Raw genomic sequence first — 27,881 nt, forward strand, 5'->3', positions numbered from 1 at the left:
CTTTCTCAATGTTTTGGCATTTGAGTATGATTAACTATTTTCCCGCCCTTAATCTTACCCTTATACAGCTAGAATGCAAATCTTACAACCGCTGTACCATTTCCCTTTTTGCTTTTAGGGCGGTTTGAAACTAGCGGCTCTTCAGCCCAGTTACTTTCAGCGCTAGAAACGGCGAGTCGAGTAAACTAGCACCGGAGGTAATTATTTTTTATGTTGCCCATCGTGTATCCTAGCTCGTTCAGCAATTTCTCCGCTCAGCTATTAAAAAATTAAGTCAACTTTGTAGTTCGCAGTCATCGTAAATAACAACAAACCGATATTTAAGGTATTTAATTGTAAAATAAAAAGAAATAATTAAAATAAAATGTCCCTTTATCGCACAGTAGATGTATTAAAATTATAAGAATTTTCTAGAAGTCACTGGTTTGACTCTGTGACTTCAGCACTCGGTGTTCATGGAAGGAAGAGCAACGTAAGTTTATAATAATTGAGATATCTGTATTTTATTGTATGGATATCTAATTTGCTGTTGGCGAAAATTATGTTGAATAATTTGAAGAATATCATGCCAGACTGTTATACGCATGTTTGCTCCTTGGCATCGCTCGCCATGGTATCATGAGATCGCCCCTGTTTTATCCTTATTCGAATGACATTGGAATTATCTCTGTGCATCTACTATTGGGTCTTTTTTCTGCTTTAAGAACGTTTGGCGTTGAATGATTTCTCCCTTTTATATGTTGCTATAGTGGTAGTAAATAATCAATATTCATCTTATAATGGTCGTTGTTGACCAATATGGTTCACTGTGGCTACAATGTGACGAAATACTTTTTTTCAGCCTTTTGTAAATTGGCCCCAACGTTGTTTTAAGAATGGAAACATCGCGGAAGAACGATGACTGTTATTTTTATTACTATTCGACGTGCATGAAGGTCAGTATTTATTGTCTACAGCATTGTTGTTTGAAGGTAACAAAGTTATCGGTTTGTTGCAGTTACTGTAGTTATCTCTTGTTCTTTTGGCAGGGTGATAACTGTGCATTTCGTCACGAACCGGTTGCATTAGGCAATGAAACCATGTGTACGTTTTGGCAGCAAGGAAAATGTGTGAAACCACATTGTAATTATCGGCATATGGAATTACGGGTGAGACAACCATAAATGCAATAATCGTCTAGCTTTTTGGTCGTATTGAGTTACGTTGTACGAACTTACTTGGATTCTCCTCTCTTCAGAAAAATAGGAAACAAATCCCTTGTTACTGGGAAAATCAGCCCTCGGGCTGTAGGAAACCTCACTGTCCTTTCATGCATGCAAACCCGAAGGATGGAGCGACTGCGGATCCTGAAAAATCTAAAGATAGTAAGTATATGACCATCATTGATGTGTTGAAATAAGGAAGGGAATGTTGGTGTCATAAATTTGTGTGTGACTTAAGTTCATTGCATTTTCCCTGAGAAAGAATTGATCGTAGGTAATGTGATGGGAATATAATTGGAGAGATGATATTCTCGTAGCGTTATCTTTAACTGATACTGCCATGCATTTAATTTAATCTTGAATTTTAACATTAGCATCATGTGGAAAATTTCGAGGATAACTCAAGGGTGGAGTTACCTGCTGACATTTTTTATATCAAATGCTGGATAGCCATCTTAGGTTGAATTATGAACCATTTATTATGATTTCCTTGTATATATTAGAGGGTCAGTCCATATCAAATCAAACTAAATGTTAACCAAATGAAATCCACAACCAGAATTGTCATGGAACTTGCCATGGACTTGCCATTTTGGCATGAATAGATTTTATGTGAAATTTTAGCGTCCAAGTGTTGATAGTATAAACAATATGGGTCACTTAACTTAGGTGATGACCCATGCATTGTCACAACATGAAATACATGGTGATTTTTATTTTCCTCCACAACTCCATTCCTGTTGTATGAATAGACTAATTTTTTTATTTGCAGCTAAGAACTCCAAAATGATCCCATAACTATCGTTGAAAATTTCCCTAAATGAAATAGTTGAGCCATAAAATAATGGATAAAATGAATGAAAAATCCCCAATTTTTCATTTTCAATACATTGGCATGCATTCACAGAGAAAGGCCACTCAAATAAAGACTCATGGTTCAGTTTAAAACAATCATCAATGCGTGAGCAAAGGTCCTAGGAAAAAAATCATTAACATTATTGCAGCATGCTATCTATCACTGTGGTCTGTTATAATGTCTCTCAGAGTAGGAAAAGCATAATTAATCACCATCAGAATGTGCACCCTCGCACCATCTATCTCATGCTATGAGTATTTGAGCTAAGGGGTATTAATTTTTAAAATAACCACGTGGACCATGATACGCTATATCACATCCTTATTTTCAACACTGATGTTATTTACTTCATTAATTGTCTTTTTTATTGCATTCAGGTCTGAGCCAATTTCTGCATAATGCCATCTGTTTGAAGGGTATTAGAGACTTAAATTGATAAATACAAAATTTAAAAGCAGCGGAGGTCCAATCGTAAAGTTTCCTCCCATTGCAGTCCAAGACAAGTTAATTCATTTTTTTATCATTAGGTTCTGCGATAGAGCTGATGCTCAAGTTGAGTTGCTCATGTTAGTTTGACTAATGACCCAGCTTACTAGGTAACACGACTTGGATATACATAGATGTCTGGCTTCAAAATCTTTCTTTGAAGGCCTAAGAAGTTGTGAAGGTGAGAGTGACGTTCAAATGGCAGCTGACTTGGATGACCTGCTAACTAAAATTAAGAATTAATTACATCCAGTTAGCTCTCAGGGTGAAATTCAAAGCCTGAACTGCCACTGCACCTTCATCTTGGTATGGGAATAAAATCCTGAGCGAACTTGTTTCCTAGCGTGAGACAGGCTAACAGTTTCTCAATGAGAATGGATCGAGTACTATCCATTTCAGCACATTGTACTGGGGAGCCATTCCCTGATTCCACTTTAGAGCTTGTTAAAACTTGATTTGAACTTGATGAGCATTCTTGACGTATGCATGTTACGTAAGATGAAGTTAGTGTGAGTAAGAATGAGCTTATTAAGATGAGTTAATTTTGCATAATGTCAAGGAACTTTTTATATTTGTCGAACCATAATAGCCTCAGGAGAAGTTGGTTTCTTTAAATTTCTAAAAAGGGTTCACGTAGACCCGCTGGTGAGTGATTTCTGGTGTTTCTGGGACTCATTCAGTTCGTATCATGCATTCAAAGGTGAAACTTCTTATTTGTGCTCTGCAATTGAAGACACGTGTAAGGAATTGATGGATATTGTCATCTGTGACCAAAACAATGCAGAATTTATGCTCGGTAAAAGTTCTAGCTATCCAGATCCTTACCGCCTTTAGAATATCTTTACTGGTATTAGGAGTGTGACCCTTCTGATGTAGTGTAGCATTGGCAATGGGTTTCCACTGTTAGAGCAGAGTAGCAGTTGTGCACATCATCCATTGATGAATTGGATGTTCTCTTTCTCTAAATGAATAAGTTGATACCACAACGTTACGTCACTAAAGAAAAATAACTGTCTTTCTGAATAAACAAAGAGACCCTAATTCTGAAAAAAGCATATGAATCATCATATGGATATCAGTGAAAAGTAATAAGTCAGGTAGAAATTCAAAGTTATGGGTGGACTAACCAATCATGCACTATCCACGAGTCCACTTCGATACGTATTATGCATATAAATGTCAAATTTTGAGAAACTACGTTCAGAAGATCCCGTGAGAATGAGCTGCAAGTCACTGCTCGAAATGTCAGTGGGAGACATGGAGAACATCAACCGGTGGGAAACCCAAGAAACTTTTCTGCAAGTGGTAGTGGTATAAGGGAAAACCTAAGGTCATACATTGCACTTATATTTGACCATGAGCAAAGCATGGGTTATTTTGTGGAATTGCTTCATTATTGAATGAAATAAAATAACTTTGTTTTATTCCACACTTTATTTTAAATAGCACGACCCTGGTTTCAACATCTAGCCGGCCTCGGTGGCGGTGGGGTAAAGTCCTCGCCTGCCAAACCGTAGGTCGTGGGTTCGAATCCCGCCTGGGTAGGTGATCCCTATCCAGGGCATGGATGTTTGTGTTGTGCTTTGTTCATATTGGAAACCTTTGTTGTAAAAGGCCATTATGTGCTGTTTACGGGGGATGTGATAAATAAATAAATAGTGTTATCATCAGGTACAATTAGATGGGTGGCACGCTCTTAAATAGGTGATCATGGGTGGAAGGGGAGGGATCAAAAAAGGGGGGCGGGTGGGAAGGAACATTGATGAGGGGTAAAGCTGTTTTTTGAAGAAAGGAGTGGGGGAGGCCTCGGGCTGGCTTGGATGGGATAAACGACAAGGAAAAAAGGATAAAGTGGGGAGGGGTTCTCAAAAGGTTTACAAGACATGAGGGTATCAAGGTTGAGGGTCGTAGGGGGATGGTAGTGTGACGTTAAGTAATGGTGACTGGGAGGGGAACATATGGTCATTACAAAGTTTAGTGGGGCAATTCACAATCTCAAACTGTTCTAAAAAGTCCACTAAATAATGCCTGAGACCGTGTCTTATATTAAAAGTGCTAGTTTAGCAGAAAAAGCATGGGTTTTCTAGATTCAGACCACAAACACTCAACTTGTGATTTGTTAATCGTCATCGCGAATGCAACAAGACTTGGAAATTGAATTTATTTGAACTCAAAGGGCATATTGGTTGGTATTATGGGAATCCTCGGTATGAGAACTTCATCAACTTTGAATTTCCTGTTGAGTATAGTCCCGTGCATCGCATAGAGTATCAGTTTTTTAAAATCATCAAATGCGTTCCATTGCATAGTTTTGGTTGGTATAGGTTTTGAAGCATCATGATCTCTGAGCCAATCTTCGGCTATTAAATGTGGGCTGGTAAGCTCAAGAAATTTAAACATACAGATGGGTGATTGGTAACTTGGTCTTCGTTTGTTATGCAGTCTATAGATTTGAGTGAGTGCAGAGTAGGTACCAACAATTTCATTCTGAATTATAAGTTTAAGTCATCTGCATATTCGTTCTAAGCCACCAAAATTACTTCATCACTCAACCATTTGTGATCTTTGTGATGATCAGTCATGTTCGGGAACACTTTGTGGATGAGTTGATCTTTTGATGAAGCGAAATTACAAAACTTCTAAGGTAATTGAATCAATCTGGTGCATTCGTCAACAGGAATATGGCCATTACCAATAGTCAACAATTGCTTGGAGATTTGTTTACACACACGGTAGTGTTGTGTTTGTTGACAACTTGAGCTGAGCTGAGCTCGAATAAAGTGATTTTAATGTTTTTTTAACTATTTAAATGCTTTTTATATTATTACAAATCTCAGTAATAAAATTGGTAAAAACAAAACAAATCATCTAGTTTTGGCCGACTTGACAGCTTTTGCAGTGTTGCCAACTCCTAAACAAATACCCTTAAGATCAAAAAATTTTTTTTGTGAACTTTTATTATTTTTTAATGTTTATTCTGTTATTTGGGGCTGAGACGAATCTAAAATACTTGGTATCATTAAAATCATTACAGCCATTCGCGAATTATAAATGGTGTAATGGTGTAACTGACGCGATTTACATGTTTGTGTTATATATTTAGATAAATTATTTTTACTTTTGAGAATGATGTAATTACCTATGCAACCATCAGTGGTGGCATCAAATTTAAGTCGTTACATTCTCGAAATACATTAAATCTGCTTCCTTCATTCATTATGAGCCTTTGAAAATTTTACTATAAACTAACTGGTTCTTCATATTTTGCTACAGAAAGGAGAATTATATACTTTTTCTACTGTTAGGCAATTGTTTATTTTTCCACGCACTACGTACAAATATATTATTTTACTGCGATAACTAGCATGAGGTTATATTACGTGGGTCAGTTTTCTTAGGCTTAATTGTTCCGAAGTTTAATAGCAGAAATTAATGTATCATCGAGTGCTGGACTAGAAATCTCTCTTGAATTGATTTGTAAAGATTCCATAGCATTTATGAATTGATCCCTGGAAATTACAATATTGAATGTTTACTAGAAATTATGCAAGTTGCTTTTTAAAAAGAGCTGTCTCAAAATTCCTCTGCGATATTTTTAATGCTTTTAATGATCTAATCTAATCTTTGCCTATATTTTGAAAACATGCCTGTGAAAATTGCTATATATTTTTCCTGTAAGGTAGGAGATATGATACTGATTCTGAGACTTGTCTTTGTAGTATTACTGCTCTTACATTATGAGCAGGTTCTGACTTATTGGTGTCATATTGGAAACCATTTCATTCCAAAGCCATTATTGTACCTCTATGAGTGAATTTCTTGAAAGCGTAACACTTTGAACACAGCCTCCCCAAGTATTTTTACCCTCACCGTGAACAGTGGTTTTTATTTTTATTCTGATCTGTTACAGTGAGTCCTCGTTTAACGTCACTTACCGTTCCTGAAAAATGTGACGATAAATGAAATGACGCTAATCGAAGCATAATATCCCATAAGAAACAATATTAAAAGTGAATATCGGCTCCTAGACCTCACAATTCCTATGCGAAAAAATTTTAGCGTATCATATCTGGGGCATTCTTTACGATGGGAATGCCAAACTATCGCATAAATATGAGTTCCTGTCTTCATTGACGACAATAGCAGCAGTGACGTAAATCCTTCTCCATTTTTGTATCTTCCCGCATTTGCTCTTCGGCTGATTGCTATGGTGGTCGCCCGGGCGAGCGTTGCCTGAGCATCATCATTGCTGAAACATCGTCGCAGTTACAGGAACCAAAATTATTGTGAACACAGCGAAAAAAGTGACGACAAAAGTTCAGAGTTCTACACGGAAAAATGCCTTGAAATCACTTTTTAGGTTCCTGAAAACCATTATAATAAGTAAAACCTTGCGCAACTATGCAAGAATTCATTTTGCAGAAATTTTTGCTAAAACCGTAATCATAATAAACAATAAACACACCGTTTTACACTTCGTTTAGACTGGCTGTATTACCGCCCACAAAACGAACAACCTGCAACGCCCACCGCTTCGCATTTTTTGCTCGCGCGAAATTTAAAAGCCGTGACGTTATCGCGAAGCAAAGGTGCGATAAACGAGTGACGGTCTCAAAATTTTCGTAACGTTATCGCGAAATGACGTTAAACGGGGTGACGTAGAATGAGGACTCACTGTATATTGAAATTCTCATAAATTATATTTCTGATATAAAAAATGTTGTAAGCTTTACCTCAAGCCTCAGGCAGATACTTTTTGTGTGTTCTTTTCATGCTTGTATTATCTTGCGTTTCTAACTGTGTTGAAACACATTATACAAAAATATTTCAATAAATTTGAACTTGAAGTCATTAGCCACCAATTCAGTAGAGTCTTTCAATGCATTGGAAAGTTATTAAATGAAGGAAAGACTAAACCACAGATAATACTAAAAATAACTCAATACACTACCAGACATAGATGCAGAACGTATCTTGTGTGATAGACACCTTGAATCGACAGCAAATACTTTTAACCTTTTCCCTACTAAAGATGTAAGTATACGTGTGGACGTTTCTTGACCCGGGAGACGAAAGCCGTATATTTCTGTCTGAGATTTTCCTGACCAAGAGAACGAAAGGCATATATGTACGTTTTCTAGCTCTCCCCCTTTTATGACAGTCGCGGGTGTACGACGTCGTTGTTTCGGGACCCAACACTGCGGGGTTTAGGCTTTACCCGCGGAATCCGGGAGCAGGTACCCTGACCCCTCTTAGCGGTAAGGGACCGCGGTCATGCAATTGTTTATCCAGTCAGTTTTTGAAATAAATATTTGTTCTTTTCTCCAGAAATATTAACCAAGAATTGAATTCTTTGTCTTTTGAGCTGCGTTCACAATTTTAAACGAAATTCTACGATAAATATTAACTTATACCTCGAGTTCTGTACAAACATCAACATGGAAATTGTTGCTGCATTAAATGCGTCAACCTTACAACTTCGTTTAAAATTTGACAATACTCAGAAAAAATGTGGAATTCAATTCAAAGTCTGCAATTTACGTGCTAGCAACAATTATCCATGTGCCAAATACATATAAGCAATCCATAAGATGACCGCAAACCAATGCCGCAGGTATGGTCGTAAACCCAGAAAGGAGGGAGCACAACAACTCTCGGAGTCGGGGATAATGCGGAGTCCCAGCAGGGAGGGGTCGAAAAAGGTTTTGCGAGACCCTTCTTAACGAATGTCCCCCAAAAATGCTCTGTACCACAAGAAAGAAAAGTCTCTTGAGTACAGCAGTCATGCTAAGACGAAAACTCCGCTGTCTCGAAAGGGTTAATGATGTGCACTGTATTTGTGATTGTGATTGGTGGTTACTTTTGAATGAATATAAAATATAAAAGGATGCATTGAAGGAAAAAAGTGCTCAACCAAGTGGATCACCAGTGTCCTCAGGGTTTACAATTGTGCTGTTGTGCAATGGTGAAGCTCTTTTAGCTGTGCCTGGGTAAGGACCAGGCTCTTGCAACTGTCTTTGAATCTTCATGAAGTATAAAAAATGTGCTGGATTGGGGTGAAATTATTTTGGGGATCTGAAATGTGCTCAAAGTGTCATGCTAAGTTTTCTCTCTGGGAGATGGGCTTGAATCGCTTAAGCTCAGTTTTACTATGTCACCAAGGAGTTACCCAATGACTAAGCATTGAGTTTTCAGGAGTTATCCATTCCAGAATGAAACTCAAATTCAAACATAGTGGTTTAAGAATTTGTCTGGTATAAAATGGATAGATCTATCGGGAAGTGATATTTTAAAGGGATTGATTAACTAAGAATACTAGCGGAAAGGAAGCCCAGGATTACTCTAGATGGAGTTGGAATGAGAGAAATGAGTAAGCCATATCATGGTAGAGCTGAGAATAATAGCAATTTTTTTGGGAAAAGTCACAAAAATAAGTCTCTCCAATGTCTAAGGTACTTCTGTGAATGCTAGCATCATCCAAGTTATGTAAATAAGTGCTCATATGAACTTGAGGGGGGAAAAATATCAGTAATACAGTAGATTCCGGTTAATTGGGACACATATGGGACTTGTGCACTTTGCCCCAATCAAGCGGCTGCCCCAATTTGGCGAACTATCCTGTATATGGGCACAAACTAACTTTGAAATGATATAAAGAAGACTAAAGAATGTTTATAATGCAATATAAGTTTATTAAACTATTAATTTGATTAATAAATCAGCGAGTTTTGTTAATTTATTATAATTTTTAAAAATTATAACAATTTAGTTAAAAATATTTTTCACAGCCTCGGGTGACGCTAAATGAATTTACTTAATCCTATTAAAGAAAAGTCTTATCCTCTTGCGGATAGTATAACATCAAGAGCTTTCAAAATAGGGCAAGAATAGGAAAATTTGTGAAAAATAAGAGTAAATCGAAGGAGGAAAATAAAAAAAACAGTATTCTGAAAACAAAAACTTTTAATTTCGTCGCGAGTATAGAGTTTATGTTGCCGACTCATGGCCCAATAACGCGGCATGCTGTCCCAATTAAGCAGAGAATACTCTGGGATATTCCTCTATTGGGTTCTGTTCTTCAAGATCTGTCCCAATTAAGCGGCTGCCCCAAGTAATCGGTGGACCTATTAAACGGAATCTACTGTGTCATAAATATACTTTTTTTGTATTTTGAATAGTACTGATGGAAATTACATTTTAAATCTAGAAACAGTTGGATCTGATGATAATGCTTGTGTATTCATTGAAAAAAATTGAAACGACAATTAGAATATCCATGTCGTTTGATCAGTGAATGATGTAAAGTGCATTATGACAAAGAGTGAAAACGAACAGCCTAGTTACCTACATTTAATTTTCACATAATTAGTAATTTAATGCTGTGACTGGAGTCAAAATATATTTTATGAAAATGATGCTGAAGTTTTCTGTATAATTTTTGTTTGGAAATGAAGGGGAACCTTTTCGTTAAAGAATAGTATGTTCACTTGTGCTGCTTTTTAGGCCCATTTGGTCTGCTTTTCTTTCATTGTATAAATTATGCCCCCTAATGCCTTCGCCAAAATGTTGCTATCTCCCATTTTTATGCTATTTTGAGAGTCCCTGGAAAGTCATGGAAATGAGTATTTTATTACGTGGTCCTTCATTCAATATTCTCTATATTAAGAGCCTTGTATTTGTATTGCTTGTTAACATTAGAGGACTTTACATGTTCAAGTAGTTTCAAAATATGATAGCTTCAAAACATTGGACGTAAATTTGTGTTTGTTTTGAATGATGTGGTCACGGTGAATCCTCCTTCATTCATGCACTGAAGTCAGCATGTTTTATTTTTGTTGTTGGTTCCTCCTTTTCATTTTTACTCATAGTTTGAAATATAATAACAGCCGATTATCTCTCTTCATAGAGATTGAAGTAATTTCTGTGGTGTACATTGCCTGGGCATTTTGCTAATTTGAATTGGTTCACATAATTTCCCTTTCCTCTCTCCGCTAAAATATCTAAGAAGAGAAGTGACTGAAAATCTCAGTTTTCAAGGCTTAAAGTTTTTGTCTGGTAGTCATTGCTTAACATTTGTTGCCCTTAGGTATTTTTTGCTCTTTTGAATGGGGTGATTAGTAAATGTGTGTCTTGTAATCAATGGGTTTCTGTATTTGTTCTCATCACCTCCTTTTCTATTCCACCTGGAATAGTTTCGACAATATTGGCATCTTCTGGAGTGCGGGACAATCCAGGGGTGGAGAGGTCGGAGGGCCAGGTGGAGAGCGCAGCTAGGGAGGGGAGGGGGCAGCCGGCGCAGGAGGCGGGCGAGAGGGTAGATGGTGGGGGCAGTGATGGGGACGTGGGCAAGGGAGGCGCAAGGAGGGGCAGCCAGGCTAGCAGCGAGGCTAGCTATGTCGGCAGCCCCCCTGTCGACCCCGTCGTGGTCAACTTTGAAGAAGGTATGCGTCTGTACTAGCGCATGGTGGGTCTCCATCCCAAGCACCAATGCTCAGATTGGATGCCAAGGAGCGTGCGCCTAGGGCAGGGGAACCCCTAGCTCCCTTCTCTCGGGAAACGGCAGAGAGCGTCCTTCCACCCAGCCCCCCTCCTCCCCCACTCCCTCACTCCCATCTGCAACTGTGAAGGCTCAAGTAATTGGCCACCAATATCACGTCCTTGGCATCGACATTGCAAATTATTGTGTTGTTGTTGTTGTTTCATGCACTCTTGCATCGAATCAGATTATGATAAATGCTTGGGTTTAATGGTGCTCTTACAATGTGGCAGCCACAGGATTGTGTGACCAATTGACTGTTGCGGTGTGACTGAATGATAAAAATAAGGTAGCATTCATTGTTAATGGCTATCAGTTGCCAAAAATGCTGGTATGCTTTTTTGTTTTTGTCACTGTCTGCCATCTTGGTTTTCTTGCTCTTTTGTTCTTAACGTCCCATGATGGTGCATTTTTTTCAAATTCATTCGTTTTGTGGTACCTCAGGCAACTTAGTGATTAATTTCCTCATTTTCAATAATTGAAGTTTGTTGATGTTTCTGTGTTCTTTTCTCGTAATACTTTGTTTCATTCTTAAATATATTACATTTATTTTGGTGAGCTTCATGGAGTTTTCCTTGTTGAACAATATATGCCTCTTACCTGTGATCTGTATTCAAGATACATTTTAAGTTCAGTGAATGATCCAGGTGGGTTGTTTTCAATGTTAAGACTGTGTTTCATAAATGATATGAAAAACATTCGTATTTTTTGTGCTATAAAGATTCTGCATAAATTATTTTGAAAGTAATTGAGATAGTAGATTTGAAAGAAATGGACAAAATATCTGATCATGTACTGGGCTCTTAAATTAAACATCACCTAGTCAAATTCATAGCCAAGTGTATTGCTCAAAAATATATTTGTATCTTTGTTATTATTTCAATGGCACGACATATTGTTTAGTTGTGCTAGGAAAGAACTTGAATTGGCTTATCGTTGTCAAAAGTTTATTGCTGACTTGGACTCTATATTGTTTATTTTGAATTTTAAGCATGATATGACGGAGTCAAAAACTGCACAGGGTATGACATGTGAAAGTATGTGAATTTTTTCTACACAAAGTGTCATCAGGTGCCCAAAAGCTGTTCTAGCTTTGTGTATATTTTCATTTCCTGGGTTCGTGTAAAGTTTTTGCATATTTGTAGCAATTGTACGTTAAAATGTCAGTTCTTTTTTTCGTTAGGTCATAGCAAAGGTGAAGATTGAAGGATGTGTTTTTCATTGGCACAAGAGTGCCTTTTTAATTTGTTAACATTTGCCCTATAGTTTATTTGGTGTTTTGTTGGTGGGCTATGTGCATCCCAGTTGGGTCAACTGTGGTTACCTCTTCAGTATATATGAAAAAGCTAAAGGCTTTCAGTGCACAAGTCTCTTTATGTGCTTTCTACTGAAGAATATTTATTTTGTAGAGGAAGAATTATTTATATTTCCTTTCAAATATACATTTTTTTTACTGTATGCTTTGTAGCTCCTGCATTGCAGTGGCATCATTGAAATGCAAATAAACACATCAAATTAAATCATGTTTAATAATTGTCCGACTGCAAGAATGCGTGTCACACACCCTTGAGCTGATTCACTATTTGATGGCAACGAAAAATTTACCGAAACATTTCGGAAAGTTTTTTTTTTTGCATTCAATAAACTTTAAAATGGCACTCTTGAAAGTTTTGACTAATTGTACGTACACTCGTTCTTGCAGAGTCGGACAATGAAAGTGTTCCCACATCTTCTCCGGCCAAGAAGAGCCTGAGGAAGAGAATTCACGTTAAAACACTGGAGGAAATAAGGCTGGAGCAAATCCAAGCCGAGTCGGCTGCCTTCTATGGATACAAAGCGGGCAATGCTGAAGCTGGGAATGCCCTGGATGATGAGTCGTCCTCACCCGAGGATGTACACCATCTATCGAGGGATGGGGGTGGGTGGGAGGGGGTCGGGGGTGAGCTGAGGCTTTGGAAGAACTTCCAGAATGGTGTGTCCGGAGGCAAGGTGGTGGTGAGTCTGAAATCGAGAAGTGCGCGGGAGAGGGAAAAGGCGGATGAGTTGGGGTTTGAGGTAATGTCTCTGAGCGAAATACGCAGGAGGAGGTTGAGGGAAGAGAAGGAGCCGTCTCCAGGAGCCCCCGAGAGTAATGTGCCCACCACGCAGGTGACTAGGTATGCCCCGGCGGACACGTCAGTGCCCGAGAGGACAGATTCTCCTGCCTGGGACGACTCGTCTGTGGTGACTGAGCCGTCTAGGGTGAGGAAAAGGGCTCACTCCCCCATAGTGTTTGATTCCATGGTGAAAAGGAAAGCCACTGTTGAGGAATTGGATGGTGCTGCCAAAGTGAACAATGAGAGTGCATCGTCTTGCTCAGAATCAAGCAAGGTGTGCTCGGGGCCAGTTGAGGCTTGTGGGCGAGAGGTGCCCATGAAAAGGACCAGGAGGTTAGTGAGGACTGGTGTTGATCAGGGTGCTGTTAAAGGTCCAAAAGTTGTGAGACTGATGAGGAATCGATTGGATGTAGCGGCAGGGGAGGTGGAGACGACTAGTCAAATATCGAGTGAATGTGAGGGTGGGAGGAGAGTGGATGTGACGTCAGTCAGCAATTCTGACGAAGTGTCCGAGGCAAAGTGTTTGCGGGGTGAGGATGTGATAGAGCGTGATGACTCAAGAATGGACTCTATGGAAGAGGCTACAGTGTGCGAGAATTCAGCCTCTTCTGACAAGTTTGGGGGTAAGGGGAATCTCCTCAAGTCCGCTGTAGTTAACGAATGTTCTGCCAGGAAAGACAGTGTAGATTTTTGTAGGGAAACAAGTGATCTCAGTAAGGATGTTTCAAAGGATAAAGATTTGTCATTAAAGTTAGGTGATGATGAGGATGACGATGATTACTTAGGAGATGAGCAGGGTTTGGTTACGTCCACATGTGTGGGTGTGGATGAAGACATTATTCAGGACATTGATGAATTTCTTAACAATTGATTTTGTTGTTTTTTAGGTATATTTTATTTCTATTTCACTGCACCTATTTTTGGGTTCAGATTTTAGGAGTAATTGAGAAGAGAACTCATAGAATAACAAGTTACTTACTGATTACAGTATCATTTTCTATATATATGAGACAATTAGGGAGGAAATGGAGGTAGTAACTGTCAGTTTTTTTATTTTGTGGCATTTTTAAAATTCATATTCCTAGGACGAAATAGCAAGTCTTAATTTAGTAGAAGAAAGACTTTAATTTCATTTTAAGAAACTTGCTGTGCAAAAAAGTTGGGATCCTACCAAAAGATGAATTCATCGGTTATCATTGTTAATAATGAAATTGTATTTTGCTTCTTGGAAGTGCATTTCTATTTGCTCTAATGAACTAAATGGAATTACCAATGTTACTTTCACTATTATCTTCATTTTGCTTCATCTAAAGCAGACACTGCCAATGTCCTAAAGCCTGTTTCTCGTATGACATATTCTCCTTTATTATGTGTGAGGTGTTATTTTCCCATTTTTAGGGGTTTGTTGGAATCAATAAATCAATATCATTATTTGTGTAATGTTGCAAATGATGTTACTTCATTCATTCTCTTTATTTGTATGCAGCATAAGCCTCATCCCATAACACTAGAATTTTTATTCAGGGAGTAACAGCTGGAAGTCTCTGTTTTTTGACTATTAAGAGAAGCAACTGGACGTTTAATGTGAACATTTTTAATGTGTGTATATCCTGTGTAGTAGCTTTATCTTTCAGTTACCGGGCTTAATCATGGAACTATAGTAATTATTTGTGATTAGCTATTTGAAGGTCTGTTGGATGGAATATGTTTGTTTATGTTATTTATTTTTCTGATATCAAGTACAAAAAGAGGGTATATCAGTCAGACTAACTAATTGTGTGACCATCAGAAGAGGCATTGGTGGAAGGTGTGATGAATGTTTTTAATGGCTGCGTAAAGCAGTTTTCCTTTGCTGAAGTGAAGTAGAAAAACGAAGACCATCTATCCTTTCCATAGCTCAGCAGAATTTTTCTATTCCCGAATGTGATGTAGTTTGTCAAGTATAAAGACCTTAATTTCTTTATTTTTGTGCTATTGCTAATGTTTCAACAAAATTGCATCAAGTCCTCATCCATTTACTTGTGTCTTTGAAAATTACTGATGTCACAGGGAGCTTCCATTCAATGAATGTGTGCTTCACAGTTTTCTCTTACCCTTGTATTCCTGCTAGTGATTCTGGCAAGTACTTGATTCTTTGCTAGTGTATTCTTGAAAGTCTGCAAAGATCTGAAGTCTGGGGCACTAGGTACATTTCATTGTACTTACTCAAAATATATTGTGGACATTGTACTTACTCAAAATATATTGTACTTACTCAAAATATATTACTCAAAATATAGCTGGTGGACAGCCGGTAAAACTTGTTAGACAGTTTCGGTGAGACTACTGCTCGAGATCACCCACATCAGTGTTGATTACCCACAATGGCCACTCCCCACGTGGATGGTTGTCCTTTTTGCAAGTCACACCTTTTCATCTGGATGACATTGGTCTCCTGGGCTAAGCTTCACTTAAGAAATAACATTACCACTATGATCCATCACACAAGCAGGCAGCCATTTAAATGATTTGTTTTATGATGAAGCAGTAAATAACACCTAATATACATAAAAATATTATATTTTTGACCCAGAAATACTAAGGAGTACAATTTAATGTTGTGATTAGGTGATATCATTGACAAATAAGTTATGGGACTGAAGTTTCTCATCAACTGTGCAGTGCTTCCTTGGTTACAGTTGTTGGAGTAATAAGGTAAGACTTTTAACTCCAAGCATGGTGGTCCCTCAGTTGAACATTTATGTACCAGGGTTATAGTTGACACTGCATAGGTATTTGAGAAGCATGTTTTTTTCTTTCTAGAAGCAATATCTCCAATTGGCCATTTGAATGAGCAAAATAGTGAGCTATGTGCATATTAATGACATTTTTTTTAAATTACTTCGAAATTCTGCACCATTGAAGGGGGTCATTATCAACCCAACTACAACATGGGGTGAGCAACTTGAGCGAAACATCTTACTTGAGTGGAATTACAATTTGAACTGAGAACCATTTACCAGTTAGATGACTCCACCGCCAAAATTAAAAATTTACACTTTTACATCTCAAGGAAATCCATATGCATAGCTTTGCAGGTTTGTTTGAGGGAATTAATTTTTTTTAGATAATCCCCTTATGTTAGTTGACAATTGTTAGTATGTATCACATAAGATAATCATTTTTTCAATAGTAATGTCTAACTTTTCCAAAAAATGCAGGACCTCACCAGCATCTATTTACTTCAGAAACCACTGACTGACTGATTCATACAAATGTTTCGGGTGAACAAGGTGAGAGACAAAAAAATCCATGGAATCAACCACCCCCCCCCCTCTAGAATCGTCTGAAACCCTGGGAGAAAGTGTCAAAATATTTGATTTTCTATTTGTTGTAGTGTTTCCAACTGCTTCTGTGCCTTCTACTTTTTGGGAGTAAAACGATTTTTCAAAAATGGCATCTTTTGACTTTAGACTGTGAAATGTCAAGAAACCATAATGAATAGTACAGGGCATAACTTGCGGGAAATCCTTTATAGCGTTGGCGTTTAGCGAATTGCAAGTTAGCTTTCCCATGTTGATGACACATCTGGTGCTCAGCTACTCAAGTGGAAAAACTCCTCCCTCTTTGTCCAATGTAAATCTTGTCACAGTCGGAACAATTAAGGCAATGCACTCAACTCCGTTCCTCTGGAATTTCCTTGTCAGATCAGAGTACTCTCCTTGGCGTTCGGTTGTTTTAAAATGCTATCCATATTTTATCTACTGGAATTAGTTGCTGCACTTTAATTGATAATTTCACCAGGAAAGGAATTCGGTACCATTTTGGTGACCCCCCAGGGAAGTCTGTTGTGTATTTTTGCCATTGTGGCATCGGAGTCATTTTCTGGATCAAATCAGTGTTCACTAATTTTTATGCACAAGCATTGTTATTGGCAACGTCTTTGATGGTGTGGAGGTCATTTTCCATTTTAATTTTGGACATGTGGATGTGGCATACCCTATGTATCAGGAATGTGAGGGCTGCCATTTTCTGTTGGATGTAATGTCTGGAGCGTTCATGGATGATGGTGTCAGAGTAACACTGTTTCCTAAAGATGGAAAAGTCAAACTAATGATTTTGATTCCTATAGACTTTCAGGTAATTTAGTACACCTTCTTTCTTGATTTCCATGCTGAATTGGATGTCTTTATCCTATGAATTGAGCTCGGTCAGAAATTGCATTAGCTCGTGACGTACTTTGCCTCACACAAAATGCATCGTCTGTGTGTCTATACCATTTTTTGATGCTTTTTAGTAAAGGATATTTAATAGAGAACAGAAGTTTTCCTAATCATCGGTATAAATTTTGGCTATGACAGGGGACAAAGGTAACCCCATGTCAAGGCCGTCTAATTGCTTGTAGTGCTTGCCGATGAAGAATGATGTTTTTGATTCGTACACAATTTAAGGAGTTCACACAGCTCACTAGTCCCTGGGTATGGTGTACCTCCCTTGATGAGGGTAATTTGTGCTAAATGCAGTGCTTCCTTCCTTGGGGAGGTCTGGAATAGTTTCACTACGTTGAATGAAACGAATATGCATGTATGTTGTAACAGTTGTTGTGAGAGCAAGCTTATAGGACCCACATATAATTATGATATCCTTGCTCATGAATTAAAATATCTGTGCTCACACCATTCTTTTAGAAATTTAGAATAGCTTCTACACAGGGTGTTTATTTGTGCGGTATTAAATGATTAGGTGCACAGACACTTGACACAATAGGTTTTATTAAGCAATCTTCTTTATGAATCTTGGCTGGTCCGTAAAACTTGGGGGCTTTCAGGTTCATTTGTATAAGCTTATGCACCTCGTGACTAGAAAATAGTGTATCACTGAATGAGATGAACTCTTCACACTTATTTACATGTGTGTTTCTCCATGATAACTAGTGAGTTGCCTTCATCTGCTTTGCATGATATTAGGTTGTTTTGTGATAGAGATTTTTTCAAGGAGGACACGGCTTTGTACTCACAATTTGAATAGTTGTTGATAGACGGCCCCCAATGACTGATGTGATCGGATATCACTTTGGCAATCCTTAGTTTGGCACCTGAATTATCATTCCGGAGAGCAATGTCATAGTCCACTGCTAGGATCTTCAATTGCTGAATAGGTATAGATAGGTATGTTGGGTTGGATATTTTAGTCCTTCCTCCATGATATCCAACTCCTCCATCTTGAATTGGTGTTGGGGTAAGTTGACGACCCTTGGGATGATATGATTTACAGTCAGTCCATTGATGCAGTGGAAACTCTGGTCTTGAGATAGCTCCATGAAGGTTTCTCTTTTCTCGAAGACATTACGCTGGCTCTTTGGTAAACATTATCATCCAACCAGATCCACTTCGCCCAGTGAAACAAAGCTGTCAGTTTGGTGTCAAGTAATAGCAAGTGATGTGACGTATCAGCTCTTTTCTGATATTACTGGTAACATTCTCATTTGATCCACGTAATCTTGACAGTAAAATTCATTGGCACTAGTATGTATCTATTGTAGGTACCAATGGCTTAAGGGTATTACATGTAAACAATATGCATATGCTTCAAAACAGAATCCATTACAGATTGGAGAATGGAATGTGCACCATATAAGCCAAAACATCACCTATTAAATCTCAATAACCCAGCAGGCATGGTTAGGGTCAATAACTTCATACTTTCATCAATGATAGCCCACGGTAATTATGCATTATTGAGCAGAGATTTTTCTAGGAAGTGGTTTGGAGGGTGTATGGTGTTCTATTAATTGTGTCGCGAAGAGATTCTTCGATAGCATATATAACAGACCTCCAAATTGTAGCCATTGTTAATTTTTTGAGTTTGATTGCCAGATTATATGTTTTATTTCTCAAAAAATTATTAAGAATGTAAAAATCTGAGGTGATTTCAACGTTCCATCTACAGACTGGCGGAGCATGCATATTTGTCTATTTAAAAGTGGCGGAAAAGACTACAAAGACAAAGAGCTATGCGAAGCTTTGCCCTTTTTATTGAAATTTTTTACTCAACTTATGGGCACACCAACAAGAGGAAAGAACATGCTAGACCTCTTGGCAACAAACACCCCAGAATGCATCATCAAAGTGGAGACAACAAATATTATAACTGGTATGAGGCAGTGAGCCATAAATTCCTTGTTATCTTGAGAAAGCCCCTATCTAAAAGAAAGGTGCACTTATTCCATAGAATCAACTTGGAAGGGTTGAAGAGTAGTTAATGACATCATTTCATAATTTCAAAGTGAAAACTCGTAACCCTGGGACTAATGATACATGGAAAGTATCTGTTCATTTAACTAGAGACAAAGCCCTCTGGTCATGTGTGAGAGAAGTACAAGGAACTGGTACGACAGTTACTTATCTAAAGAATGGATGAGGAGATAAGGTGACCAGCAACCTAGATGATGTCTAATATCCTTCATACATTTTAAAAAAGCATATTCACTTCTCACATGATGAATACACCTACCCTTCTGTGCCAGGCCTTCCATGATAATATGCCAGCAATCTGTGTTTCCAGCAACTGCACTGCACTGAAAAATTACTAGGGTCCATTAATACAAACAAATCATCTGAATCTGATCTAATTCTTACTCAAAGAATGTGCATCAGAAAAGATGCAATACTTGAGGGTAGCATTTGATAAATCTTTAACTACATATTGTCCCTAAAGATTGGAAAATGGCAAATGTCATTCCTATATTTAAGAGTACCGATTGGGGAGAACCTAGAGTAATTAAAGAGCTATCTCCCTCATCTCCAATTCATGCTATACATTGGACCATATAATTTTCAGTTTGGGCCACCTTGAAAACTGCAAAACCTTTAAGTTAGAGAACAACATGGACTAAGTAAAGGAAGATCTTGTAAAACTCGGCGTGCACTTTTTTTTCATGATATCTTTACCTCAGGTGACGGACACCATCAGGTTGGCATTATATTTCTGGACTCTGGAATGTATTTGATACAGTTCCCATTTCAGAACAAGTGGTAAATTTGGAAACTTATGGAATAGATACGCTCGTTGGATGGATAAGAGATTTCTTGAACAATCATAAGCAAAGAGTTCTTTTGGACAGAGATATGTCAGACACAGTGAAAGGCGTATGTCAGGGCTGTGTCATAGGGCCCCATTTGTTTCTGCTATACATAAATGATATTACTACTGCTGTCATAAGCAAGGTTCAACTTTTTTTTGGGTGATGCAGTACAATACAAAGAAATTAGACAAATATTGAAGAAGAATAGAAGTGAATTAGAAAAAGACCTTTCTGTTAAGGAATGTGTTGTTAAAGGTAATCAAAATTAAATTATGACAAATGCATAGCTATGAACTGTAAAAAGTCCACCTCTTCTAACAGACACTATACCATAAACAGGATTCAATTAGGTATCAGTTACCAAATCTTTCAAATACCAATTGGCACCAATTTCAAATACCAGCTCCTTAGAAGTCACTCTGACTCAGAGTCTCTCTTAGGGAAGCACATATGCAAAATCTGCAGAAAGGCCATTTGTAAATGGAGGTTTGAGAAGAGATTTCTTAGTAAATGTGATAATAAGGTAAAAAAAGCTGCTATGTCTTAAGCTAGGCCTCACCTGTAATATTCAGCTAGTGAGTGCTGGGGCAGATCCAGGAATGTTTTCTTGGGTCTCACAGGTCTATTCATATTTGATATTAGAAACAAAATATTGTGACATACCGACCATAAGTCCGGTATTTTTCCTTCGTTGAGCAATAACCCGAGCAGGGGATGATCGCGTATGTGTGAGTGAGCGTGCCTATGACTGTGTGTGTGTGGGTAGATTGTCATGTCCTGGGCATGAGGAATGTGTGATTCACGAGTGTTTTGTGTTGGTCAGCGCGGACTGATGGTTGACACACTCAATGGAGAGGCACAGTGAAACCCCCTCTCACATCAAAACCCCCATCCCTAGTGCGTCATTCCCCTCCATATGAGTATATATCCACGGAGAGAGAGAGCCTTGCGAGAAATCTTAGCCCGGTCGACGGGGAGAGAAAGATAGTGGTGTGACGTGCCTGATGGTCGTCATTCTGGGGGTCACCAGAGTGCTGTTGGCGGAGGACGAGATCATTCTACGGTAAACCTGAAGCGGAGCGTGTTTGCAGACAAGCCACAGATGGGACCAACGCCCAGAGGTCGGGAGGAAGACAGCCCTCGATCCCGCGAACACTTGGGTCCAACTCGTTGCCTCATTGATGGCTTCTACTGCTCAGCCTCCGACAAAACCGTAAGAACGTCGCAGTTAGCGACCCGTCCCCGTACTTGTCGCCCAGCCCCCGAATTACTCCCCAAACTGCGTAGCCAGAATATTGGTTCTCTCTCTGTCCCGGTGCGCCGTATCTTTCAACAAACTATTGACTCAGTGTCTTTATTCAGTGTGATCACGCAAGCAGCCTAAAGACTTGATTTGGGCATATTGTGAACCCAGCCCACATTTTCTATATATATCACGAATTTTTCTTTTTTGTTTTTGGAGGGGGGGTAATTGAATCATATCATATTGTTGCATTTTTTGTTCACCTCATCTTCATCAGGGTAATTAATTTCAATAAGAGTGTGCATGTTATGCAAGTGGAAAATATATTTTTTTTTTTGCTTCAAAGTAATTAACGATGTTTCAATTATTCCTTACTCGGGACTATTGATGCCCTCTTCACCCTATAAAATATGTGGCGTTTCATGTTCAGTCACAATATGTAAAACAATTATTGTAGAGCATATTCTATTAATTTTGTTATGAAAGTTATTAATATTAAATTAAATGATTGAGGCTTCGTAAAAGACAAAATAAAACGAACTTAATCATAATCGTAATTAAAATCTTGTCTATATTTTCAGCTCCTCAGGGGGGGGGGGTGGCACATGCCCCCCCCCAGACGCTTAAATAAATAAATCCGCCTATGATTGTGTGGGACCCATACAAGACAGGGATGCGTTCAGAAGTCAATAGCATGCAGCGCAGGGGAGCTAGATTTGTAATGGGTTGTTACGATAAACATATAGCAGTGTGAGCGGATTGACAGATGAGTTAGGCTGGGAGTTGTTACTTGAGCGGAGAACATAATACAACCTGAACCTACTAAGTAGATTCAGAGAGGACATGTTCGCAGATGACATAAAAGGTATACGGTCAAACCTGCCTTTAGCGGAACCTGAGTTAAGCGGAAACCTGTCTTATCCGGAAAATTTTGTTTTTCCTGGTGGTCACAATAGAGTTTTACGTTCATTGGTGCCCTCTGTTAAACAGAAACTGTCAAACGCGGAAACGGAATCGATTCCCGGGCACTTGTTTCTTGGTTAAGTGGAATTGGTAAAAAAAAGTCCATGGACAATTTTTACCGTAAGGAAATGAAATCCTAAAATGTTTTGTAAAGCCCTCTTCGTAGAAAATAATCCAACGGAACCAGCTAAATGTGTCGTACGTTCACAATGGTCTACATCATTATTGACTGACATCACGTCGCAGGAGGGACTCAGGACATTATTGCATCAACCTTGACCGAAACACTTCCGTGTCTTCCTAAACCTATTGTTAATCCTCCTCCAGTGCCTCATGTCCCTCGTCTCTAATGTAAAGTGCAGTGAGTTTTGTTTCACGTACATTGTATCAAATGCTCCACAATACTCCACCCCTCTTCCCTCCCGCCACCTCCTTTCTTAACCATTCCGCCAACCCATGCCTGCACACTTACCTCCCCTCCAACTCGTAGAACCCTCTCTCTACATACACAAGCATTTTGTGCATCCTTGCTCGCAACCGAATAAGAAGGAATCATTCTCCTTTCTGTACTTCACTTACCTTGGTGTTATGGTAGAAAAGATGAGGAGTCGAAGAAAAAAGAAATAGACTGCTGAACAGAGATTTAAAATGCCACTCTTTCCTAGGACCACCAATCAGGATAACAGATGAGCCATTGATATAATTAATCGCTGCAATCACAATGTCGACCAAATGCATGTGTTTGTTTCCTTTCTTTTTTCCCTTCTCTGGTTTGGGTTTGTTCATCGTTTTCTTTCCTGTTCAGTGTCTATCTAGTTCTATGCAGCTGCATGTACATTTATCCACTCAAAAATTTTGTATTTTTTCGTAGTTGGTGTCAACTTGCATGATCAGTGTGGGCTCACACCATCTGCTGGTATGCGTTTGCATATGGCCCTTTTTTTTTAATGATGAACAAATAGAATTAAGAAGAAGAATTTGGAAATTGTCAACGAAGATCTCTATCAAAGGAGCTTAATTTTCAAAATACCATTTGCTAATTGTAAGCACAAAATCTTGACTAGAATCTCCCTTATGCCATGAGCTATTCACCCACAAGAACTATCAAGCTTTGAATATTGAAGGTGAAGATATATTTATAGGACATTCAGGCAAACATACTTACTGATTTATGTTGGATTATGCTTAAGAGAAGAAGATTTAAAAGTAGTCATTGTTTGATGTTGCAAATAGAATTTTTCTCTTCCATACTTATGGTTTATTCCCTTGTTGCCTCCTCAGAGAAAAATAAAAAACCAGTACATATGGTAGATGTGTTATTTAAAGGGATAGAGAAATAAATTGTATGAAACGACAATATTTTCTATCTGCAATTTGTCTTATTTATTACATGACTCAGTATTTTCATTTAAAATTTCCCTACACATTATTAATTATGTTAACAATATTACTCAAGAGATGAATCATGCGGCCATGTAGTGGATCCAGTCTAGACTGAAAGCCATATTAGTCGTTGTCACCTGGATGACGTATGTGTCTGTTGGCTACTGGCTGTATTGCTGTTATCTGCCGATTCCACTTGTATCTTGGTTTCTCGATGTTGCCTCGGCATAGTGCATTCCAGAATGACCACACTCTGTTCGAGTTTGAACACAGAAAACAAGGGAAATGGAATTACTGTTCTGTGGAATGAATAATGGGATTTTAGGACATATTTGTTTCCGTAACGTGGGATTGGGAATGTAAACCATTGAGTACTGCTTTGAGTTGAGCTCACAGCATTGCATAAATATGTACTTCCAGTTCTGTTTCCATAATGTTTTTTTTTAGAAGAGAGAAAGAGAGAAAAACTGCAGTAAATGGATTTACCGTTTAAAACACTAATTTTTATCTGTTCGAAGAGCGATGGATATGGTAAATTAGAGTTGTTATAATAATTAAATGTCTTGGTGTGGAATCTCACTTCTAAGATCACCTCAAGGGTCAAAGTCACTGGTCACACACCTCTTAGTCCACTCTATCCTTGCGACTGCACATCGCTACTCAATTACACAAGGTTTTGGAGGAGAAAAAGCCACACTTTTTACCTCAGAAGAGATATCTGTCTTCTCCATCAACCCTCCAAGTTTCAACACATTATTCAAGGTTGCACTAGCCCTCAGTTCACTGTTCCTGTCTCCTAAGCGACACCTTTGCACAGTCTGAACAAACTGCACACACTATCCATCTCCAGCACTAGCCCTGTCGCTGCTGTCTAGGTTTGTTTCTCTTCCGGCACCATCCTCAAATGTATCCCCTGCCTCTCAGCAAGGTTGCTTCCGTCTACGGCCACCACTGTCACTGCAGCCGATGCCAGTATTGAGGGCCAACGTCGGTCGGCTGTCCTGGCACTGCTATTGGCACTGATACGCCTGGTGATATGAGTCCTGTGAAGGAATCAGAATCATGGGTTTTTATAACATGGTCCATGAAGGCCGTAATAATGAAATATTTTTGGTGGAGTTTAATAAAGGTATGCACAAACCACAATTTTACTCAAGATTAGGATCAGGGATGCCGGCTTACAAAAAATATTGGGGGGGCGCAAACCGGGAATCTTGCCTTGGGAAATTTTTTAAATAGTGAGTTTTAAGTTTTTTAGACATTTTAGAAGAGTTATATGATCAACATTATAACCCTGATCACTCGAATCTCGATATCTGGACACTCCGGGGAATATCGAAAAGCCTTACATATTTTTTCCTCACACCCATAACAAACTTTTGAGGGGGCTCGGGCCCCTTCAGGCCCCATGGAGTCGGCACCACTGATTAGGATAGGTGTAGTTAAGGAACCAAGGTCCCTTGTGATAAATGCATATTTTGGAAGTATATTAACAGGCTTGAGTGTAAAGATTGGCACACTAAATTATTGCAGAAAATATAAAATACACGTTCCATAACAAATGCAATTATTCTAAAGCTACTAAATGAAAAAAGAATAACTATGTAGAGATTTGCAAAAATTTCACAGAAAATCATTTGCCTTTATTAGAATTGAAACTTGGATGTATCAAGGTCATGAAAAATGATTTAAATAAATTAAAAAATTTCCCGTGCACTTTGAGTGGAGCAGCATATGAATCTATTAAGGTACAATGCTGCCTACTCGATGGTTATTTCTGTGAACAAAGAATTGGGAATAGCTACTTTGGTACATCTCATTGTGGCTCAGCTTGTTGCAATTTTTTTTATAGTTGCTAGTTTGAGCAGCGGCACTGCAAGGGGGGAGCCCCAGGGGTCGGAACCCCCCTCACGAAATATGAAAAAATAATTACGTTGCTTCATCATGAAAGGAAACAAAATATTGAAAAATCACGGATTTACCAAAGAGTTCTTTGAAAAATGAAGTTTTTTTTTATTATGATAAGACTTAAAATAAGTTTTAAACCATCTACTTGCAATTATTACCATGTTTTACAAATGTCTTCCTGTTTAAGTTAGACATATTTAAATAAATACTGATAGATTGAATTGATGAGAAAGGATTCACACAAGTGCCCTGAGTCATAAGGCCTGGCTGCACGAGACAATAAAATGTATGTACTAGTTAATGTGTTGAGCTATGCAGCTTGCATAGCTCAGCACATTAACATGAGCGATGAGCGATGTTGGCTTGTGATCTAGATGTGATGTGATCTGGAATAGAACATGTACAAATGCATGAACCAAATTAGAGTAAGTCAAGGCACTATACTCTGTTCATGCTCAAAACAATTTTGGTGGTCACACTGCATTTTTGCATTTATATTTTTTAAACATTAACTTGTAAATGCCAATGATTCATGTAACCAGGTCAATAGATCTTTGTGATCCATTGTAGCAGACCTCTGATAAACCTGGTCGCCACATACTGCAAGCACAAGACTAGAGAAAGACAAACGGATTAAGGGCTCAAGGCCAAGGCTTCAGGGTTACAACACACCGGGCCGGGAACCGAGTCAGAGACATTTACGCCCGACCACCCGGGGAGGGGCTGGAGAGGAAGGAAAAGGAAAGAGGCGCCGCCGCGATAGGAGCTCGTCGATGCCTCTGGGGTAGGATTGGTTCGGACGGGGAAAAACACCTCGACGCCATAGAAGCTAAGAGGGCCCAACTAAATAGCGAAACCAAGCAGCCATTACTGTGCCAGCGATTTTAGAGTACTTTCCTATGAGGAAGAAAAATCCATCGATCAAATCGCTAGATCCCCTAGTAGAACCAAAAGGACTATATCTGTATATTTTAAAGATTTCGAAATACATCGGTATACAGATTTGCAAATCTGTATATTATACATATTTTATACATGTCTGATGATCCGTGATGTATACCAGAATCTTTAAAATATACAAATAATATCCTTACGGCGTAAGCAGGGATCATCAGACATTTATAAGATATGTATAATATACAGATTTACGACGAGTTATACGTATTTAATCTATATAAAATCCATATTATGGCAGCAGATACAATACGTATATTATCTAGATATTATCTGCGTGGTAGAGGACATTTGCATGTATTTTATACAGATATGATATGTATACAGTGTATACAATGATACGTATTAAATCTAGATATAATCCTTTTGGTGCTACTAGGGTCGCTCTGTGACGGTGGGAAGTGAGCGTGCATGTTCCCTCGGCTGTGAGGGAGGTTTTTACCTGTGGAGGCTGCGGACCCGTTGGAGATGTACTGGCCGCCGTTGACGGACTGGCCGCCGTAAGCTTGCGTGGGACTGCATGGGGGGGGCCGTCCGTAGGCCCCCAGCGAGAGGGGGTCGTAGGAGGCCGTGGGGCGCGGCATGCAGGAATAGGCGGAGGCGGGCGCCGCCGCCCCCTGCTGCTGCCCCCCCGCACCCATCCCACTGCTGCCGCCCCCTAGACCCCCTCCCACGCCCCCGTGCGGCGCCATGCTGAAGTTGGGCATCGGGTTCATCGAACTGCGAACAAACACAAGAAAGGAATTCAATATACTTGAAATAAAACTGCAATTTCTAAACATAAAATACAAAATACAGTCCACCTTTGAACTGTGATATTCAAAACTATTTCGATGCGACAAATGGCGAAAATAGTTGCTATTGTAAAGTCAAACTGATGATTGTGTACATGTTGGGTTGCCAAGGAGTCGTTGAAAGAAACAAAGGGATTGTTTCGGGAGATTTGGAAAGACTTACGTAAATATGACTTCATTGCTTTAACTAACAGAAATAAATTGGTTTCATGGAAGAATTTTTGTGGGCGCGACCGTAGTTGGACACCCTGGTCGGCGCACGGTAAAAGTTTTAAAAAAATATGTAAAATTACTGCAAAAATACAATTTAAATACATAATTTTATTTGTACTTTTCACCAAAGAGAAATGATAAATAAGAAAAATATAATTTTACATAAAAAAGCAATTAATTTGAC

The 27,881-nt window shown here is 38.7% G+C and overlaps 2 protein-coding genes across 3 annotated transcripts; one reads left to right on the forward strand and one right to left on the reverse strand.

Moving 5' to 3' along the window:
- Nucleotides 1–267: 267 nt before the first annotated feature.
- On the forward strand, nucleotides 268–14,638 carry LOC124161829 (zinc finger CCCH domain-containing protein 11A-like). Of its 2 annotated transcripts, none has more exons than XM_046538031.1 (6): nucleotides 268–472; nucleotides 842–935; nucleotides 1,029–1,148; nucleotides 1,238–1,364; nucleotides 10,737–10,985; nucleotides 12,783–14,638. In XM_046538031.1, the coding sequence occupies exons 2-6, from the start codon at nucleotides 876–878 to the stop codon at nucleotides 14,045–14,047; spliced, it is 1,821 nt and encodes a 606-aa protein (XP_046393987.1). In that variant the 5' UTR covers nucleotides 268–472; nucleotides 842–875; the 3' UTR covers nucleotides 14,048–14,638. The 2 variants fall into 2 exon arrangements, with proteins under 2 accessions (XP_046393987.1, XP_046393988.1); XM_046538032.1 differs by lacking the exon at nucleotides 268–472 and adding an exon at nucleotides 617–751.
- Nucleotides 14,639–23,804: 9,166 nt separating this feature from the next.
- Nucleotides 23,805–27,331, reverse strand: LOC124163061 (paired box protein Pax-6-like). The gene is made up of 2 exons (XM_046539847.1): nucleotides 27,133–27,331; nucleotides 23,805–24,871 (listed from the first exon to the last, which is right to left on the reverse strand). Exons 1-2 carry the CDS (start codon nucleotides 27,329–27,331, stop codon nucleotides 24,783–24,785), a joined length of 288 nt encoding a protein of 95 aa, XP_046395803.1. The 3' UTR covers nucleotides 23,805–24,782.
- Between the last annotated feature and the right edge of the window lie 550 nt (nucleotides 27,332–27,881).

Source organism: Ischnura elegans, chromosome 7, assembly GCF_921293095.1.
Source record: "Ischnura elegans chromosome 7, ioIscEleg1.1, whole genome shotgun sequence".
Classification (NCBI taxonomy): domain Eukaryota; kingdom Metazoa; phylum Arthropoda; class Insecta; order Odonata; family Coenagrionidae; genus Ischnura; species Ischnura elegans.

Bases quoted from the DNA above. Each gene is read 5' to 3' on its own strand.
- LOC124161829 (XM_046538031.1), top strand. From the start codon at position 876: ATGGAAACATCGCGGAAGAACGATGACTGTTATTTTTATTACTATTCG. The intron at 1,365-10,736 runs GTAAGTATATGA...CACCTGGAATAG, and splicing joins TCCTGAAAAATCTAAAGATA to TTTCGACAATATTGGCATCT. The intron at 10,986-12,782 runs GTATGCGTCTGT...TCGTTCTTGCAG, and splicing joins CGTGGTCAACTTTGAAGAAG to AGTCGGACAATGAAAGTGTT.
- LOC124163061 (XM_046539847.1), bottom strand. From the start codon at position 27,331: ATGGGTGCGGGGGGGCAGCAGCAGGGGGCGGCGGCGCCCGCCTCCGCC. The intron at 24,872-27,132 runs GTAAAAACCTCC...ATTCCTTCACAG, and splicing joins CGGGTCCGCAGCCTCCACAG to GACTCATATCACCAGGCGTA.